Below are 15,207 nucleotides of genomic sequence, written 5' to 3'. Positions count from 1 at the left end.
ACGGTACCCATACCCACGCGGATTTAAGCCTCAGCCTTGCACTGATCTTCAAGTCGTATCTACTCCGTACCTCGTACGGTACATCTGCATCTTGCATTCCGCGCAGTGTTCTACTCGCCCCTCTCTACCTTTGTATCTGCTCAGGGCGAGGTTGTCACGTCGCCACCATCAGCTATCAAGTCAGTTTCATCAAGGCAACGGCGAACAAAACAGGCCGTGCACCCAACCGCAGTACTCACGTTGTTGCTCCTGAGAACTTACCTACCTGCCTACCTACCTGGGCTCCTACTGTTGCTGTCCGCAGAACTTTGCCGGCAGCTGGGTCTTCTCCATCTCCGCTGAAGTCAAGCAAGTCACATTCAAACTCGCCAGCCCGAAAGAACTGCCCCGGAGCTCACGAAGGCGGTGTCCTGTACCCGCGATGGCAATCCTCGACACCTTCATTCCGCACCTCGTGCACCTCGCTGCCCGGCAAGCCGACGATGACAATGCCAACAACACCAACCAACCCGGCAACAAGAGTCCTGAGCAATTCGCGAGTCAGGGCCGATACAACTATCCTCCATCCTTCGCCGCAGCGGTGATCTTCCTGATCTTCTTCAGCGCGGTCCTGTTGGCGAACGTGGCGCAGTTCTTCTGGCACCGGGCCTGGTTCTGGTGGGTGATGATATTCGCGGTGTCATGTGAGTGGGTTCCTGTCTTTTCTTCTCACCTTGAACGGAGCGTGCGAATCAGCTGGATGCCCGGAGTGGAGGGGGCGTGAGTTGTGGAGATGCGTATCACGATTGCGTTTCTCTTATGCCGCGACCCTTACTAATGTCCACGCAGTAGAATTTGTCGGCTACCTGACGCGCGCCATGTCAATCCACAATCTCGACAGCCGCGGCCTCTTCATCATCCAGACGGTCGTCATCCTCGTGGCCCCCGCCGTCATGGCCGCGGCATGCTACATGGCCTTTGGCCGGATCGTGCTGTGGGTGGTGCCGCCACGCTTCCAGACGGCGCGGCACCTGTGGGTCCCCGCGCGCCGCATCACGCCCATCTTCGTAGGGTCCGACGTCTTCAGCTTCTTCGTGCAAGTCATCGGCGGCGCGATGGTCGCGGCGGCCAACGACCGCGACAGCGCCGACCGGGGCAAGAACATCGTCATGATCGGCCTGGCGCTACAACTCGCCGCGTTTGGATTTTTCGTGGTTGCGAGTTTCCGGCTCAACGTTTTGCTGCGGCGAGGCATGCGCGACGTCTCACTACCGAAAGAGCGCAACTGGGAGCTGTTTTTGAGCGTGATCAACGTGGCCAACCTTTTGATTCTGATCCGGACGATCTTGCGGTTTGTGGAATTCGCGCTCGGCACCACGAATTACCTGATCGACCACGAGTGGTTCTTCTACGCGTTCGACTCGGCACTCATGCTCCTGGTGGCCGCGCTGTTCGTCGTCGTCCACCCGGGCCATTACTTGCCGTATCTGGGCATCCGGCGGCGCGAGATGCAGTTCTCGAAGAATGCCGACGCCGGGCCGTTTGCCAGGCTTGCAAAGGGCCGCATGAACGTGGAGTTGATGTGAAGGCCGAAGTCGCGTAGCGAGTTCGTCGAGGTACATCCTGCTAGTGGTAGGACACTAGGTGGCATTGCGACATGAGAGGCTTTGGTGAGGCAAGTGGTGGTAGTGTACGCCGCTTCTCGATAGACCTACGGGACAGCTCAAACGGGCACACGGAGTCGATCGCCGCATTCTGACTCGTACACAGTACAAGTACGCGCTTGGCATTGCGTTGCGTGGCTGTGCTGCAAACGCAGCAGGAGAACGGCGGAGCTTCACAACACGTGGAGACGCAATGTGGATGTCATGTGTTACACTGGATATCCTTTGATGTGCATCACAACCTATTGTGTAGATCAACGGGGCGAATTGTTGGATCTTTTTCGCGGCCAGCGGTGTTGTGATTTCCAGAGATACATAGCACGTACCGGTAATTCGTACATAGCCAGTTCTGTCGATGTGCAGCTCAAGTATCGCTAGTCTCGCTTGCACTGTTAAAACCAGACATGAGACTTGTCATGGGATTGCATGAAGGAACCTCGTGGCGGACTGCCGACACTCTATTCGAACCCGGCAAGGGTGCTATCCCCGAGACAGGCAGGTGTGGAAGCGGGCAGCACGGTAGAACATTATCTAAGGCCTTGGCACGGAGTATCTCGAAAGGAGTTCACCAGAATTGGGAGTTGGGTCATGGGTCATGGGCTTGTCGGGGTACACAGTACACGGTAAATGAGGGCGATGAGGTTCGCGGCAGGTGATGCGAGCGGCTAATTAACGGTGCGGTAGTCGCCCAGTGGTAATTTACTACTGGTGGCGATGGTGGGAGGAGGGGGCACTTGGGGGTGGCACTTGGCTCCTTGGCCGGCTTAGACGGCATCTCCAGCCAGCGCCTGCTACTCAGTGGTCAAGACTGTGCCACCACTGGGGACAGTGGCAGCCACCGATAACTGCCGTACTGTGTACTGTGCTATGATGTCGCAACTGCGGCCGAGGCAAGCAAGTTATGCGATGGGCAAAGGTAAAAATGCCAGGACAAGAATCTGCAAACTGCTTGACAACAATGCGTCCCTCGTATCATATCTCAGTGTCGAGTTAGCCACCTCGCCATCTTTGCAGCACTAGCCGACAGTGGATCGTCTAGGCAAGGTACAGCCGGTTGCAAGCGAAGGCAGCGTGTGGCCCGGTGTGGCCCAGTTCTCCCAGCGCGGCCCATCCACACCCATCGCCAAGCCGGTAGTGCGTGCCCACGGCCTGTGGTAAAGGCGCCTCCAAGACAATCACGATCCACTCCGCCTAACACAGTGCGATATGCGACATGAGCATCCGTCCAGCGGTGGCTCGGCGGCCCCCCATGCCCGCTTGATAGGATGCTGTTTCATCATCGTCTGGGAAGCTGTGGGCAAGCCCATCTGCCCCCTCGAGACTTTTATCCACATCTTCGCTATTGCGTCGAGGTGCACAGCAGCGTGACGATCTTGTGGCATGGCATACGGAGTAAACCCCCGAAATTGCTGTCTGCACCCTACGGTTGCGGCGTGGCGAAAGCCCCGTGTGCGTGTCGCGCCAACCCGCCGCATGTCGAAAGAGATTCGCGTGTAGCCAACCCAGTGGCAGACCCACACTCTCCCTCCCCTGTTTGAGATCTCCCGACAGCCACCACCCAACCCACGGCAAACCCCAAGTTTGTCAACCTACTTCGCACAGTAGTCGTGGTTTGCGTGGATCCCAACGATCTCTTGGAAAACGGGACTGGGGAGGCCATCACATATAGTCGGGCATGGCCACCTTTTCGGGTTGCGGCCACAGTGACTGACCACGCACCATGCCCTTTTCTTCGTGCAATGCCTTTGATGGGAAGGCTGCTGCCGCTGCGCTTCAGCTTCAACTTCAAGGCCAAGTCGCAGCCGCTGCTTGTGAGGCTCCTCCTGTGGGCCATTCTTGTGGTGGCCTCCGGTGTCGTCCTTTATCTTAGTGTCGCATACCTCGCAATTCCGCTGTTCATCTTGCTTTCGCCGACGCTGCATCCCACGCTGTACGAGCTGGGCTTCTATGGCGGGTCCCCTTCGCAGACCTACTTCTCCAATGGCCTGAGTTCGCCGCGCATCAGCATCAGGAAATCCGACCCGCAATGCGACAAGGCGTACACGTTTCTGAACTTCAATGGCGCGTCCATGGTGCGCAAGGGGCCGGCGATACTCGATCCCAACAATGAACTCGTGTGGAAGTTGGAGGCTGAGGGGACGACGACCAATTTAAAACTGCAGACGTACAAGGGGGAGCAATATGTGACCTACTGGACGGGCATGAAGGGAGGGACCATGGGGCGCGGCATTTATCACATGGTGAGTGCGAGAGCGGGTGCGAATGCAAGTCCGAAATTGACGAGCCCGCCATGTGCAGTTGGACGCTTCTTACGACCTCAAACACACCGTCTCAGCCGTCGGCCTCGGAGGCGACCTCCACGAATTTCTCATCAGCAGAGACGATACAGCGCTTCTGACCTTCTACAACGTCACCCCGGCCGATTTGTCGTCCCTCGGCAAAACCAAAAACGGCTGGCTGATCGACAGCGGATTCCAAGAAGTCGACATCACCACAGGCGAGCTGCTCTTCGAATGGCGAGCCTCGGAGCATTTCCAGGTCAACGAGACCTTCATGACCCACCCTTTTGGCGGCTACTTCAAAAGCATCCCCTTCGACTTCTTCCACATCAACAGCGTTGACAAGGACTCCAAGGGCAACTATCTCATTTCCTCGCGTCACACCCATTCCGTCACCTGTCTAAGCCCCGACGGCCAGATTGTGTGGATCCTCGGGGGACAACGTAATCAGTTTGAAGACCTTTCAGGGGGCGAGGCCCTGAACTTCCGCTGGCAGCACGACGCACGCTGGGTGGATGAGGAAGCTGGGATCCTCACCCTTTTCGACAACAAGGAAGGAGGTCCACTGCATGTCGATGGGCCATACAGCCGCGGAGTGATGCTCCAACTGGACGTACCCAACCGGACGGTGACTTTTCTGCACGAATACGCATCCTTACACCACACCCGCACGCCTTCACAAGGCTCGACCCAATATCTCCCCACGAGCGAGCATGTGTTCGTCGGATTCGGCCATTCTCCAGTTTTGAGCGAGTTTACCCTGAACGGCACGTTGCTGTGCGAGACGCACTATGGAGCGCCATGGCTGCACCCTTTCGACACGGCCGTATCATATCGAGCTTTCAAAGCGCCGAATTGGGTGGGAATACCTCGTGAGCCTCCCACTGCGAAGATTCGGGACGATGTCCTGTATGTTAGCTGGAATGGTGCCACCGAGGTGGCGGCCTGGGTGCTGCAAGGCGCGAGCGAGCAAGATGAAGGCTTCGTTGATTTAGACGTGGTGGACAAGGAGACTTTTGAGGAGACCTTCGAGCTCGAACAGCTGTCGCAGTATTCTTGGTTCCGTGTAGCAGCATTGGACCGGAATGGGCAGGTACTGAGGTCCACAGAGGTGATCCAACGACAGTCTTCGAGCAGTTGGTGGAGCTTTCTGCTGGCAGTCTTTTGCTGGGCATTGCTCTTCAGACTCGCGTGGATGGCTTACAAATGGTCCTCCGAACGGGGCCATGCCAGCAGCAAGGGCGTCTCTTGGGTTGTCTGGAGGAAGTCTTGAAAGCGCCCCTGAACTTAGGCTGCATCGCATTTTGACGGCGCAGTATACCTCTTACATGAGGTAATAAATTCGTTCTGTTCATCTGTTCTGATGTGTCCCTCGTGATTTGCACTGCTATTGTCTTTCTCGCTGGTTGTCAAATTTGGAAGAACGACCTGCAGCCATATAGTATTACCTGGTCGTAGCAAACTTCGACCTCCTCACGGCGAGTCCAGGACATCGTCTGGATCTCAATACCGAGAGATTTCAATGTCTGAAACCCCATGGCTTAAGGGCAGCCTCACAAACAAGCCCAGCTTCAGGCAAAGTCCCGTTTGCGAAAAACGTCTTCACGATACCAAATGTGCATACACTCGGGTTGCTTGACCCAGCGCAATGGCCAGGCATATCCTGCGTTAGTACAACACTACCTTCATGACTCTTGGACATTTTGAGCGCGTTCCTCACTGGTGTGACCGGATCCGCCGTGTTGCCAATGAACAAGAGCGGACTGCCTCGACGATCGTAGTCAGACAGATTCGAGGCAAAAGGGCCTGTGAATCGATTTCCGGCTAATGGGCGACTCGCCTTCTGCCAGTGGATGCAGGGTAACGTGATTTCTGCCCAGACGGATCCCACCACTGGTGATTGGGATTCAAGTAAGCTAAGGTACTCTCCGAACTCCTCCTTCGTCCGGGAGGTAATGTCGTCGCCATCGCCACAGAGAATGGAGATGGCCGCCTCCTCCTGCCAAGGATAGCTCGTCGGCAGGCTCAACTCCTGCTCCAGCAGGGCTCCTGATAGGAAGGGCATGAGAGGTAAATTGGGCAGAGAGGGATGGAAGTGTCTATTTCCAGGGGCGAACCACGCCCTCGAGGACCTCAGTGCGGAAATCGCGCTTCTCTCGTCCCGCTCCATCAACGCTCTCAAGATCAGAGCCAACATAGGCCATAGCTGAATTGGTTGATACAGATGGCCATGGATCATCGATTTCAAGTCGAAGTACGTGAGGACAAAGGCGTTTCCATTTTCCACTAATGGCAGTGGGTTGTGCTTAAGCTCAGCTAGAAAGTCTTCAACCTTCTGCTGCATCTCTGCCGGGCCATGTACCGAAGCGTCAGACAAGGTGCACTTATCACCAGCCTCAAAACAATAGTCAAAGAACTTTTCCCATGTCTTGTTGTTGTCCTGGAGGTTAGTGGTCCAGCCGGTAGCGGCATAGTCATCCGCGTCAACAACACCATCCAGTATCATACGACCAATCCGGCCAGGAAACATTGAGGCAAAAGTGTTACCGAGGTATGTGCCATATGACAGACCCCAGTAGTTGAGCAATGGAGGACTGTTTTCCGAGTCATACAGGATCGCGGCCTGTGGCTTGTGCTGATGCTTCTCGTCTGAACGCAGTTGGCCTTGTCGGTGTGCCTCGACTTCATCGATGATTGCCACCATATCATGAGCGACCAGGGCAGTGCTGACATACTGCCGAATAGTCGAGCCATCCGGATATCTGCCCTTATTCGTCTTTGCGCAAAGGAGGCCGAGGCTTTTGTCGATGCTCCATTTGGTGTCCAAAGCATATTGATTCGATTCGAGGCTGCCAGACGCCGCTGACATCAAGCGTAGATTGCCACGTACAGAGTCATCTTGAAAGCACTCCAGGCTGGGTGTTGTAAACTGTACTCCCCGAGGGTCGAATGACAAAATCTCAAAATGTTTGTCACTGTCCACCACATTCTGAATGCTTTTCCCGCCCCACAACACAGTTGTAACGCCCGAGCCGCTAGGTCCGCCTGGATTGATGACGATTGTGCCGCCAAAGGACTCGTCTGCAACGTCAACGACAGCAGGGAGCCTCGTAATGGCAAGGGCGACAGTGTTCGAGTTTGAGAGATTGGACCAATCGAGTGGCACCTCTAACCTAGCGCATTCGAAGAGTCCATAGCACTTGTGGTACTTAAGCTCTTTCGATGGTCTGATATCTGTCCAGTCGAATTCCTGGCTGGCATCACGTTGATCTGCGGTATATGGCAGAATGAAGGCCGAACCCGTGTAGGACAGTCCTGCTACCACAGCTCCCGTGAGCGCGGCGTAACTTGTCCACATTCTTATGCCCAGATGCTACCCAGCACGAATCCGTCGTTGATCCGGATGCACTCTTAATCCTCGATGAGCAGTTGTGGAAGGGATATCAATACCTGGTAAATGAGGGGCTGCTGAGGGAGCGGGACAGCTCTTGACCGAATGAAGCTACCGTCCAGGCAACAGCCTTTGTCCACTTCAGGTCAAGATACGTGTCGACGGCTTGCCTGAATCGAGCAACTCACTGAAGTTTGCAAGATGACAAAGCTTGCCCATCGCCGCAAGATTCTGAGTGAATTGCTAGGTGAAGTGGTTGTGAGCGAAGCAGTGAAGGACCGATACGAAGCCAGACCGCCACGTCTGAGGCAATCACGTGGACAGCACACTAATCGCCGCTGCTAGGTAAGCAATCTGATAAGATAAGATGCGCCGCTGCTTAAGAGGTTGCATATTGCACCTGACGCGTCGATGTGTCCCGATCATCGCGTCTCAGCCCCCGCCAGCTCAATGCATTTTCGCCAGATGATGGCCAATAGCGAATGTAGTCGCAGGCCATCGCGATGTGAGCAAAGCCCAAGTCTTCGGACGTAGAATGTCTTCGTCACAACCGTTCCTGGCCTCCTCGCCCATAACTGGTGGCCGGAGGAAGAAGTCGCGCTTCACCTACAAGCATCTCCACTTGCTCGCGCAATCATCAACGACATGTCCCTTGCGATGCATCGCACTGATCGATTACGACGCCTTCTACGCGCAGTGTGAGATGGTAAGGCTGGGCGTGGCTGAGACTCAACCATTAGCCGTTCAGCAGTGGCAAGGTCTCATTGCCATCAACTATCCAGCACGAGACTTCGGACTGAGCAGACATGTTACGATCACAGAAGCAAAGCAGAAATGTCCCGAAATAGTGGTCCAGCATGTGGCAACCTGGCGCGAAGGGGACGATAAGTGGGCATATCGCGAGGATGCTGCGGAACACATTCACACCGACAAGGTATCCCTGGATCCGTACCGCCTCGAGTCACGGAAAAGCCTCGCTCTGGTCAAAGCGATCTTACCACCAGCGCCAGTACAGAAAGTGGAGAAGGCCAGCATTGATGAGGTCTTTCTTGACTTATCGGCACAAATCCATCAGATCTTGCTGGAACGGTATCCGGAACTTCGGTATGCTCCTTACGATGACCCAACCGAGAATCTGCCTCCTCCGCCTTCGACAGCGCTCGATTGGGAAGTGGATGCGCTTGTAGATCTCGACTCCACGGAGACGGAGGACGATGACCCGGATTGGGACGACGTGGTGATGAACATTGGCTCTGAGATCGTCCGGGGTGTGCGAAAGACCATTCTCGAGAAACTGAAATATACGTGCTCGGCAGGTATTGCACGGAACAAGATGATGGCCAAGTTGGGGGCAGGGTACAGGAAGCCAAATCAGCAGACCATCGTGCGCAATCGCGCCGTGCAACACTTTCTCTCAGGTTTCAAATTCACCAAGATCCGAAATTTGGGAGGCAAACTCGGAGAACAGATTGTTGACGCCTTCAACACGGAGGCTGTCATTGATCTGCTTACTATTCCTGCAGAGCAGCTCAAGTCTAAGCTCGGGCCCGACACCGGGTCGTGGCTTTACGGGATCATTCGTGGAGAAGATAACAGTGAGGTTAATGCACGAACCCAGATCAAATCAATGCTCTCGGCAAAATCTTTCAGGCCGAGCATCAATACTACTGAACAGGCGAACAGGTGGCTGCGCATTTTTGTGGCGGACATCTTCGCTCGCTTGGTCGAAGAAGGCGTCCTTGAGAATAAAAGAAGGCCCAAAACCATCACGCTCCACCACCGTCAAGGTGGTCAGACAAGGTCAAAGCAACTCCCGATCCCAGGAGGGAAGAAGATCGATGAGGCAAGCCTGTTCGAACTCGCCAAGACATTACTAGGTCAGGTCATTGTTGATGGCCGAGCATGGCCCTGCGCAAATCTCTCCTTGGCTGTGGGCGGCTTTGAAGAGGGAGTCTCCGGCAACAAAGGCATTGATACGTTTCTCTTGAAAGGAGATGAAGCCAAGGCCGCCTTGAATCTGCCGTCCCGAAGCAACACAGCAACGCCGGTCCCGGGCGACGAACAGCCTTCGAAGCGGCGAAAGTTCGACGAAGGCCCTCCCACTATCGCTCGTTTTTTCTCCAGAGACGAGAGCATCGGAGAGGGCGAGGATGAATCTGGGAGTGAGGTGCAGGGAGTCAATTCCGAGCACCATGATCTTGCTTCAGGGAACGACGTCCAATGCCACCATGACACTCAGCTACATCAGTCAGGCATCGCGATGTACCTTTGCAAGGCATGTCATCAGTCCATCAGCGAATCTGACAGGCGTGAGCATGAGGACTGGCACTTTGCGAGAGATCTTCAAGCTCAAGACAAGCCGGCTGTGACTAGTCCCGCAAACAGTCGTCCGCCCGGCCCTTCAGGCAGTAAGCCAAAGCGCGGGGTGGGTGGAACTCGAGGCCGGGGCTCGAAGGTCGAAAAAGGCCAGAGCCGTCTCCCTTTTGGATAGGCTCGCCATCCTTTCTCCGAAAACAAGCATTAAATGCCCTAGTCTTTGTACTCCTTGTTGAAGGCTCTTCCGATGACCATCCTTCTAACCTCGCTTGTTCCTGCACCAATCTCGTACAACTTCGCGTCCCTCAATAGCCTCCCGGCAGGGATCTCATTCACGTAGCCATTGCCACCCATGAGCTGGATAGCGTCCAAACCGCATTCCGTGGCTCTTTCAGCAGCGTACAGGATGGCACCAGCGCAATCTTGAGTACGCACCTCTCCTTCCTCGTCAACCTTCTTTGCCGTCGCATAAGTGTATGCTCTCGCGGCCTGCAGCTTTGTATACATGTCTGCCAATTTGCCCTGCACAAGCTGGTTATGCGCAATCGGGATGTCGAATTGTTTCCTCTGATGTGTATAGGGTAGCACCAAATCCAGACAAGCCTGCATTATTCCCAATGGTCCTGCACTCAGTACCAATCTTTCAAGGTCGAGTCCTTCCATAAGCACAGTGACACCTTTGTTCACTGGGCCCAGCATATTTTCCTGCGGGACGAAGACGTTGTCAAACACCAGCTCTCCGGTATTTGAGCCTCTCATGCCGAGCTTGTCTAATTTCCTCGACACGCTGAATCCCTCTGTGGCTGTCTCCACGATAAAGGCGGTGATGCCCTTGGATTTCTTCTCCGGTTCAGTCTTCGCATATACGACGATATAATCCGCCTCCGGTCCGTTGGTAATCCACATCTTCGTGCCGTTCAACTTGTATCCGCCATCCGCCGCTTTCGCCGTAGTTTTCATGCTAACCACATCACTACCTGCGCTATGCTCACTCATAGCCAACGCGCCAACTTTATCCCCACTGATCAAGCCCGGGAGATATTTCTCCTTCTGTCCTTTACTCCCATTCAAACTCAGTTGATTCACGCACAACTGCGAATGCGCCGCGTAACTCAATCCGATGCTCCCACTTGCCCGTGATATTTCTTCCATGATTATACTGTGAGCCTGATAGCCCATTCCGAGCCCGCCATAGTCTTCATCCGCGGTAGGACCAAGGAAGCCTGCTTCGCCGAGTTTCTTCCACATGTGCTGGGGGAAGTCATTGTTGCGGTCTGTGGCTGCGGCTACTTCTTCGGGGATCTCACGCCGGGTAAACTCTTGGACGCGTTCACGGAGTTCATAGAGGTCTTCAGTTGTGGGTGGGGTGAAGCCGGAAGGATGTTTGGACGTTGTTGAGGCCGCACGTATTGGCCCTTTCCTATGTTGCCGAAGGAGAAGAGGTGAGGTGAGGGCCGATGGGTCGTGGGCAAAGCGGCGACATGGCCGAAGCAGCGGCCGCACGATTGAGCATGTCATGATCTTAAAGGTTCGATTGCGCTGCTTTCAACTACGCAACAGACACAGTGTGGACTGGGGAAGGTGGTAGAGTAAATTGACAGTGAGTAAAGAGTGAACGGAAGAGCATGAGTTGCGTTGCTCCGCAGTTTGGCAATGCCGTTGCTAACCGCGTTGCCGAGGTGTGGAGAGTACCTAGGTAGAACCAAGATATGTGTTCCGTACGAGCACCTAACGAGGTACAGGATTGTTTGTGGATTTTTTCATCAACCTCTTCTGTTAAAGTCCTTGAACACAGCCAGGCCGGACACAAGCCAAAGTCTGAGTCGGTCTTCTCTAGTGGCTCAATTTCAGTGGTAACGGTACATGTGTCCGTAAGACACAAATTTCATCCCTGCCGCTGAAACCTTACACATCAGGCACACATCATAGGTAGCCGTGACACGCTCCTTGCCAAAGCATGACATCTTTCGTACATCTGCTTGTTGGCACGATGATATCCTTCATCAACGAGACAGGTGCATCCGAGTTGGCAAACTTGTCCACGCAACAGCCACAGTTCGTGTACCTCGTTAGCAGAAATGGCAAACACGTTCGCTCAAAGCACCAGAATACATGGTCAAAATCCCCTTACGGGTGGCTTGTCGCCTGTATGAATATGCACCGAGCTTTCGTCGACGGATCGGACACGTTGAGGAGGTGGACTGGCGACCATGAGCTCGCAGGAAGACATGAGGTGGACTCAACTCTTACTTGTGGTTGCATGGCATGCCGCAATGGCTGCAGACATGGTGTTGGCTTGAAATCTTCTCAAGTACGGCTTTTCTATATCGTTCACCGTCGTGCTTCAAGATGTCAACTTTTGGACCCTTGCTGAGAACTCCGAGAAAGTCCCTGGACGACAGTCAGACGTTTGCCCTTCAGGCCAGAATCAATCGCATTACCATGTGTCGCCAGTGGATTGTAGCAGTGACTGAACCCTGGTGACCTCGACGACCACACCAATCCTGCAGATTGAAGGCTTCACAAAGGCGTATTGCTCAATGTCTTCTCGCCAGCTCAATCCCTCGGAATTGACGATACGCCACTTCTGTTCTTTGCTGCCTTGCTGGTAATAAGATTCGAGAATGAAAAGTTTTCTTTCAACCATTTTGAGTTGAGAACTGAGGCTAATGATGCTGACAGAACAATGACAAACCTAGGACTGTGTGATCTGGATGACCAGAACATTACATGGCATCTTGATACTCAAGTTGCGCGCCACAACCTTTGCGAGGCAAGAGCGACACACAAGCAGTGCCATTGTCGGGGGTGCCCGCGAGAGTCAGGCATCTGTGGTGTTGACGAGGCCACACAAGAGGAGAGCAACCGTGACTGAGAAGATCAAGAATACGCAAACTGCAATGATTGTCGCCGGTCACCGATCGCCAGGGACAGAGGGACAACAAGTCGCGGCACCAACAGGACTCTGTCGATCGCCGGAGATTTTGCTGCCTATTTATGGTTTTTCCGATTCGAGAAAGACACACGATGGGAACGTGAAGAGCTGATTGTTCTTTTACTCCTCATTTCTGGCTTTCCTCTGACTCCTCCGTTTCACCATTTCATACAGTTCATCTTCAGACTCAAATCACATGGAGACTCTTCTTCCTTGTTTCAGTGTCGTCCCATTCAAAGATGTCATAGCCCGGCCTTGCAGCTTCGATGTTGACCGCCTCTACCCTCTCCTATGTCACTTTCTCACTGCCGCTGTTGGCTTGCTCCAACGACCTGTCCCTTCGACCAATCCCGCGCTGCAATGGCGTCATCATGCATACCGAAGTTATGGAAATGCCATGGTCATTAAGAGCCCCACGAAGCCCCAAAGCTAAGCATGTGCTTTTTCTGCAACCTCCCGCCTCGCACAATGTACCATGATACCATTCAGCAGCTTCGCCACTGATAGTGATCTATGGTCGAAATCCTGCACAGTATCCACAGCAATCAATCTGACCATTACCGTTGTCTCTTGTGTCCCATGATGGCGTCGACCTGCATCAATCGCGTATCTCGGCGGACTGTGCCCAATCACTCGACAATGCCCGGAGCTTGCAGAGGGTACCAGAGTTCTTAGGGTACTTTCTAAAGTACTATCCAGACATCGTGCACTTCCAGGGGACCCATGAAAGAACCGCTACAGTACAATGCCATTGCCATAGCAGCTGACCCCGTGCAGGATACGCCGCCCCTTACGTAGATCCTGAACACGCGGAGTACGTCCTGGTGTTACTCCAGAGTCGCCTCATCGATAAGTATAAGAAAGACCTTGGGACCCTGAATAACCACAATGCAGTCATCAAGCCAAACGCCGAAAAGTTCACATAGATTCTTCCCAGTTACCAACTCCCACCAGCACCATGGCTCCCATTGCTATCACTCCTCCAACCGTCGAGCCTAAGCAGGTTCGACCTAGCATGCAACGTGCCAACACTGCCAATATGGGCACGAAACGAAAGATCATCTGCTTTTCAGGTACACTTAGACGGAGCGGCAGTTTTAAAGTTTGTCTAACGCCCAGATCTAGATTTCGATGGCACGATCTTCATGCAAGATACTGGTCATGCCCTCTTTGACAATTTCGGTTGCGGTCCAGAGAGGAGGAAAGTGCTCGCACACCAACTTGAGTCGGGAGAACGAACTTTCCGAGAAGTCTCTAATGAGCTTTATGCCTCGCTCGACGTGCCCTTTGAGGACTGCTTCGAAGTCATGAAGACAGCCTTGGACATCGACCCTGACTTCCAGACCTTCCACGAGTTCTGTGTCAACAACAGCATCCCCTTCAACGTCATCTCTGCCGGTCTCAAGCCTGTATTACGGAGAGTTCTCGACCACTTCATTGGAGAAGACATGAGCAAACATATCGAGATTGTCGCCAATGATGCCAAAGTCACCGCGACGGATGATGGGAACAAGTGGGAAGCCGTCTGGAGACACGAATGTGAACTTGGCCATGACAAGGCTCGGTCGATCAACGAATACAAGGCCGCCGCCCGAATGGAAAGCGACAATGGCACAATACCGATGATAGTGTTTATCGGCGATGGTGTCTCGGATCTCCCCGCCGCACGCGAAGCCGACGTGCTTTTCGCTCGCCGAGGCCTGAAGCTTGAGGAGTACTGCATCGAGCACAACATTGACTACATTCCCTTTGACACATTCGCCGATATCCAGAAACAAGTCATCAAGATCGCCAAGGTCGACGAACAAAAGACTCGCGGCAAAGGGCTTCCTTCCAACTTCAACCCTCGTGCCAACATGTGGAGAAGAGTCAGCAGCAGAGCCGCCGTGCCAGTATTTGCTGCGCTTTCTCCGGCCAAGGAGGAAAAGGCTTTTCTGTGGCCAGACACTTTCACCACGCCAGCGACCGTGGCAGCAACTGTGCCGCCCAATGTTGAGGCGGCCGTGGCTGTTGCTGCTCCTGTGGCATAAGATCGCGCCGGCGATGCACGCATGGCCGCGCCACGTGCTCGACGTTTTCACTTCTTTGATGTGTGACGATAGCGATTGGCGTTGGACGGGACCGAGATTCGACTTTTGTGATTCATGACTTGGGAATCTAATGAAGATAGATCTGTCTAGACAGATATACATAGACTATTGTAGAGCATAGAGAGATGAGCTCCTTGAAGAGGTTGTGCAGAACCTTCTAGTGAATATCAGACTGAATCAATCTGCTCCGTCGATGTCTTTTATGATTCTGTCTTACAACCTTTGAGAGGCTTCCTGACCTGAACAAAGATCAAGCCTAGATTAAACGGCTCGGTAGACGGCTTTCATCATCCTAACTTACAAGCTTGCAAGCGACTCCTCGACCTGACCCGGTTCGTGTGCTTTTCGGCAACATCACAGGAATATCCCTTCCGGATGAATTTCCAGTCCACACCCACACACCTCGCATGTTAATATACCTACCTATGTTGCGCCAACATATCGTGACTGCTAGCAGCACCACACATCCAGCGCCGCCCATTGCATGTCCGTCTTCGCCCCAGAAATCACTGCATCACATCCCCACCAACATCTGTCCACCTACAGCATCGGT

The 15,207-nt window shown here is 53.8% G+C and overlaps 6 protein-coding genes across 6 annotated transcripts; 4 read left to right on the top strand and 2 right to left on the bottom strand.

Moving 5' to 3' along the window:
* Nucleotides 1-421: 421 nt before the first annotated feature.
* Nucleotides 422-1,565, top strand: A1O7_03396 (uncharacterized protein; the record flags this gene model as incomplete). The annotated part of the gene is made up of 2 exons (XM_007757416.1): nucleotides 422-683; nucleotides 829-1,565. The coding sequence occupies 2 exons, from the start codon at nucleotides 422-424 to the stop codon at nucleotides 1,563-1,565; spliced, it is 999 nt and encodes a 332-aa protein (XP_007755606.1).
* Nucleotides 1,566-3,382: 1,817 nt separating this feature from the next.
* A1O7_03395 (uncharacterized protein) lies at nucleotides 3,383-5,195 on the top strand (the record flags this gene model as incomplete). Its single annotated transcript, XM_007757415.1, has 2 exons — nucleotides 3,383-3,883; nucleotides 3,942-5,195. 2 exons carry the CDS (start codon nucleotides 3,383-3,385, stop codon nucleotides 5,193-5,195), a joined length of 1,755 nt encoding a protein of 584 aa, XP_007755605.1.
* A 246-nt stretch (nucleotides 5,196-5,441) lies between these two features.
* Nucleotides 5,442-7,280, bottom strand: A1O7_03394 (uncharacterized protein; the record flags this gene model as incomplete). Its single annotated transcript, XM_007757414.1, has 1 exon — nucleotides 5,442-7,280. The coding sequence occupies one exon, from the start codon at nucleotides 7,278-7,280 to the stop codon at nucleotides 5,442-5,444; it is 1,839 nt and encodes a 612-aa protein (XP_007755604.1).
* Nucleotides 7,281-7,848: 568 nt separating this feature from the next.
* Nucleotides 7,849-9,804, top strand: A1O7_03393 (DNA polymerase eta subunit; the record flags this gene model as incomplete). The annotated part of the gene is made up of 1 exon (XM_007757413.1): nucleotides 7,849-9,804. The coding sequence occupies one exon, from the start codon at nucleotides 7,849-7,851 to the stop codon at nucleotides 9,802-9,804; it is 1,956 nt and encodes a 651-aa protein (XP_007755603.1).
* A 38-nt stretch (nucleotides 9,805-9,842) lies between these two features.
* Nucleotides 9,843-11,147, bottom strand: A1O7_03392 (isovaleryl-CoA dehydrogenase; the record flags this gene model as incomplete). Its single annotated transcript, XM_007757412.1, has 1 exon — nucleotides 9,843-11,147. One exon carries the CDS (start codon nucleotides 11,145-11,147, stop codon nucleotides 9,843-9,845), a length of 1,305 nt encoding a protein of 434 aa, XP_007755602.1.
* Nucleotides 11,148-13,522: 2,375 nt separating this feature from the next.
* A1O7_03391 (uncharacterized protein) lies at nucleotides 13,523-14,594 on the top strand (the record flags this gene model as incomplete). The annotated part of the gene is made up of 2 exons (XM_007757411.1): nucleotides 13,523-13,637; nucleotides 13,690-14,594. 2 exons carry the CDS (start codon nucleotides 13,523-13,525, stop codon nucleotides 14,592-14,594), a joined length of 1,020 nt encoding a protein of 339 aa, XP_007755601.1.
* Between the last annotated feature and the right edge of the window lie 613 nt (nucleotides 14,595-15,207).

This window comes from Cladophialophora yegresii (assembly GCF_000585515.1).
Source record: "Cladophialophora yegresii CBS 114405 chromosome Unknown aczIN-supercont1.2, whole genome shotgun sequence".
NCBI classification, from domain to species: domain Eukaryota; kingdom Fungi; phylum Ascomycota; class Eurotiomycetes; order Chaetothyriales; family Herpotrichiellaceae; genus Cladophialophora; species Cladophialophora yegresii.
This window is presented reverse-complemented; position numbering and strand designations above follow the sequence as displayed.